At 33.6% G+C, this 4516-nt stretch overlaps 1 protein-coding gene across 2 annotated transcripts in view; it reads left to right on the top strand.

Moving 5' to 3' along the window:
- LOC117122259 (receptor tyrosine-protein kinase erbB-2-like) overlaps positions 1–4516 on the top strand; it is a 10191-nt gene that overhangs the window by 1315 nt on the left and 4360 nt on the right. Inside the window, exons 2-11 of one of the 2 annotated variants that reach the window (XM_033267794.1) lie at positions 99–202; positions 682–819; positions 1005–1117; positions 1294–1350; positions 1800–1869; positions 2081–2125; positions 2316–2506; positions 3052–3132; positions 3479–3554; positions 3787–3951. In XM_033267794.1, the coding sequence (XP_033123685.1) occupies positions 106–202; positions 682–819; positions 1005–1117; positions 1294–1350; positions 1800–1869; positions 2081–2125; positions 2316–2506; positions 3052–3132; positions 3479–3554; positions 3787–3951 (1033 nt within the window). In that variant the 5' untranslated portion in view covers positions 99–105. Of the gene's footprint in view, positions 1–98; positions 203–681; positions 820–1004; positions 1118–1293; positions 1351–1799; positions 1870–2080; positions 2126–2315; positions 2507–3051; positions 3133–3472; positions 3555–3786; positions 3952–4516 lie in introns of both variants that reach the window. The other variant, XM_033267793.1, reaches the window with a different exon arrangement.

The raw sequence follows: 4516 nt of genomic DNA, 5'->3' as shown, positions 1-4516 counted from the left end.
ATATATATATATATATTAAGGTGTTGGTGGTCCATGATATTTATTATAGAATCGGGCCTAGTAAGTTTTGTATAAAGCTTATATTCTGTTATTCCCAGGTCAGACATGAAGCTGTCAAGGCTAGTTACAGCAGTGTACTGCATAAGCACTGTATACATATGCTTATGCGATGCTTTTGACTTTTCGTGCCAACTTTTGTTTAGTGAGTATTCTATGAAATAAATAACATATTCGATTTGAATATTCATAAGGATAATTATGACACCATCAGCAACCAATCATCCGGTGGTATATTCAGAGGTTACTTCAAGTCTAAAGATGATTGTACATTTTGTAACAACTGCAACAATAGAAACAATAAAATGTTCATTTTTATTACACATGTTTTGAATAATTATATATCTTTTAGTTGTAAGTTATTTTATTTTTGTTTGCTGCCACTCCACCCCTTTACTCTGCCTGCGTTGAGTACCGTTAGACAGATTGGGGAGCTTTGTTATTGCCCCCATCTTGGTGCCCATATTGGGTTATGGTTTTCGAGTTATTTATCATAAATAAACGGCCTGAAATAGTCCACTACTTTAAGTGGATTGTCTTGTATTTTTCCCACCAAGTTCAACAAGCCGAAGTCAATAGTTTTTAATTTTTGTTTGCTTTCGTTATTTCGACTCTTTTCAATAGGTTACAAAGGTATCACTAACGATCTCATTAAAAAAGAGCAATTTAATGCATATAAGACTGAATCCGGTATTAATGCAACAACGTCTTGGCTCTTCGAAACCAATGTAACCTGGACAACACCAGTGGCAACTCAGCCTGGTAAGTAGACGTACATGTACGTCAGTTACATTTAGTGACGTCATACAAGTGCGGATTGGAAATAGTAGAGCTTTATCAATTGCTATTTGATTATGTTTAAACTAACCCTAATTCTAATACATAATGTGTATAATTGTTATTGTGTTTGTATACTTATATAATACATTTTTAATATGTTGTTTTAGGGCACAGTATCGATCGTTATTTACTAGAAATTCAACGGGTTCCGCTCAGCAACACCTTACCCACGGTATATGGGAATTGTGGAATAGAGGTTACCGATGATGATATAATCACCGTAAGTTTTCTCAATTTTAACGAGTGGCAAAATAAAGAAAAATACTCCATCACACATTATAGTTAGAATGTTTGCGTTAAGTAAAATTAATTGTGTATGCTGACATGTTGTAGGTGATATATTACAGTTTATCGTATGTCATGTGACTACATCCGACCAATAACATTTTATTTCAGAACAATACTTGGTACATATTTGAAAACTTGGCTTACAAGGAGTTGTACTCTTTTCGCGTGAGTTGTTGTTTACGTTTTTTGTTTTTTCCCCCTTTGGACCTATTTTAAATAAAGGGCACTGATCAACTTTAAGTGCTCGGTTCGTATACGATAGTTTTAAAGATGTAGGTGAATTCAAAGTTTAATTTGTAATACACTATGAAATTAGTGTAGTAATAAAAAAAAATAAGAATCACATTGTATAATATAATGATAACAAAAGGCCTAATAGAAATAATATGCCTAAAAAAGTGTTATTTTCTTCAATAGATTTAATTATTTAGAAAGTAATTCAAATACATAATGCAATTTTAATATTAGAACCGCAACCCCCCACCCCCACCGAAATAAAAAGAAAGTATTAGCTGGTGTTGTTATTTATATGTATAAACTAATTCCTTCATGGTATCATGTTGTCATTATGATTAATTCTACTATTGTACTTAATTTTATATTTTTTCATGTAGGTATATTTTATAGAACTAGGTACAAGCACAAGAGGTCAACCAAGCGTACAAAAAATCATTCATACGGAAGGTAAGCATATTGATACTATTTTTATTACATAAGGTTCATTTTCTTAGATGAATAAAATTAGACAAAACTTACAATTATTTCTACGAAAATAAGAACGAATAATTAAAATTGTCAGTGCGACGACAGTGCGTCAGAATCAAGTTTAAAAATTGTGAGAGCAAGGCCAACCAAACCTGTTTAACATGTTTCAAAATAACTATCGCTTTTACAGATTGCTTCAAGTTGACTCGCGATGGAGAATTTTGCACGAAACAAGGTGAATGCCCCTAAATCTATTTATTATATAACATTAAAGAGGAATTTGCGAGTTTAAAAAAACAATTCAAACTTAGTTTTATCTCGGGACTTTGAGTTGTCTTGTGTGTGTGACAATGTGGGTGTGTATTTATCAAGCTGTAGATTCGTATACGTTTCACATTCAACACAATTTGTTGTTATTTTTAAAGGCGTTAGGCTCAGTGGAGAGATATTAGATTTACGTGTCGAAAACATCACAATAAATAGAGATATGGAGACGGTGACAGCATTTGTATCCTGGATTCCGCCTGTGCACGTGGCAGAGAATGGCTCACTCTCTAGGTATATTTACTCCTACTCGGGAAAGATTCATAAAGTCACAAGCTCAAGTTTTGTGGAGGTTGGTAAAATTTTCATTTACAAAAGGCGCCTATTATTATAATGTATGATAGATAAGTTCATATTTAAATATACATGTAAGAGAGTGCTCAATCGTGAATTGTATGCTGTTGATAATGCTGCTTTTAATTGACTTGGTTTCGACAAACTGGGATTCATGGTTTTTGACTCGGCTGGCATTCGCCCAACTGGGTTTCGACAAAGTGGACTCGGCAATCTGGCATTCGGCAAACTGGGTTTAACCAATCTGGTATAGATCCTTGTGTACAGTAGTTATAATTATTTTATGTTTATAACTTTTATATTTTTGGTTAGTATGTTATTTACTGATAGTAAAACTGTGACAATATAGAAATAAACCACCATTCAATTACTATACGATGATAATAAACAATAATCACCAGTGGAGGTGTTTCTCCATACGCAAAAGTTATTAGGTATCATCTGTATTACTGGTATTTCAAATGACCATTTGCATTACAAAACATTACATTACTAAACAACTTCCGATTAAAAGTGTTGTTAAATTTTATGCTTTTATTACAGGCTGGGAAAACATCGCATTGGTCTCATAGGCAGACTTTAAACATCTCTAACCTACTACTTGATGAAACCTATACGTTTTATGTAAGTAAACTGTATCATTATCATGATTCACGTCATCACTATCATCATCATCATAGGTAAGGTAAGGTAGGAGAATAACCCACATCGTCATTGTGCTAAATTGCGTATGGGCGTCATCTGTGACTACCTGCGGCTGTAAAGAGGCGCTTAAAGTAACTACATGCACATCACTCCACAATGGCAACAAGTTTAACTATTGTGTGGTGTGGGATGGGCGACGGTGTTTGTGGTTGCTGTAATATTGTTAATATTATTGTTCATTTTTCTTAATAGAATAACTACAAGTAGTAGGGCCTAGGCCTACTTTTTATTGTATTCTTTTTTTTTCTCATATAACAAGATGCAGCCGATTGTTGTAATTGAGGGTCAAGATTACCTTACGTCAGATACGAAGACACAGATGCAGTTCAACGCCTCACCAGGTGAATAAAATTATTGTTCGTATTCTTATTATTATTGTTATAAAACGATTTCCTCAATGCATAAAGTATGTTATTAAAATGTAATATGTAAATATAATACGGTATTGTTTTAATTAATATTTTTATCTATCTACATAATATATATGTAGATAATTTTTGTATTATTATTTTTAACAAGGCAATGTTAATATGTTTTAAAAGTCTTAAATTTGTTGCAATTTTAATTGGTTAGATGTGGGAATCTGGACGGAATGGAGTTATTCATCAATGTGTGAATTACCGTGTGAGGGCGTTCAGAGTCGAGCAAGGGAATGCTATCCTATGTACGCCAACTGTTCGGGCGAAGGCTCGGATATCACTAATTGCTACAACGCTAGTGAATGTACAACCAGACAGGGTGCGTATATAATTCTGATAATACTGGTCATTGTCTTCATTTAGATGTTTCTAATTGGACAAAACAACTGAACTCAGAATCTACCTCAAATTAGCAAGTCTCCAAAGTGGACTTGAATTAGAGGACGAAGTCATGAGATAAGAGATAAACGCTAAATAGACTTGCGGTAATGCTATAAAGAACATTTTAACATTACCTCAAGACGGTTTGGAGTTTATCTCTATTAGGCCCCTATATCATGATACATTTATAAAAGCATCTATTCGAAGATCTCGTCTTGTCGTCAAATGCTTTCTAAGAAGCGGGCGTATCGTATTGATCTGTTATTGCCATGCATCAATGAATATTGCTGTCTAACTACGCATACGGATGAGTGTGAAGAATTAGATGCTTTATCGGATTTGAATTCCCAACAAAGCCTCAATGGTTTGGTTGCTTAAAGCGTCTGCATAGACAGCAGAATGTGCCGGGTTAAAATCCCGTTTGGGGCAACAATTTTTTCACACTCACAGATTCCTCTTCTTTAATAACATTATATTCATATATATATATATATATATATATA

Source organism: Anneissia japonica, unplaced genomic scaffold (assembly GCF_011630105.1).
Source record: "Anneissia japonica isolate Jap-2015-1 unplaced genomic scaffold, ASM1163010v1 scaffold287708_len1499824_cov190, whole genome shotgun sequence".
Lineage (NCBI taxonomy): Eukaryota > Metazoa > Echinodermata > Crinoidea > Comatulida > Comatulidae > Anneissia > Anneissia japonica.
The sequence above is the reverse complement of the archived record's forward strand: the minus strand, read 5'-3'. Positions and strand labels throughout refer to the sequence as shown.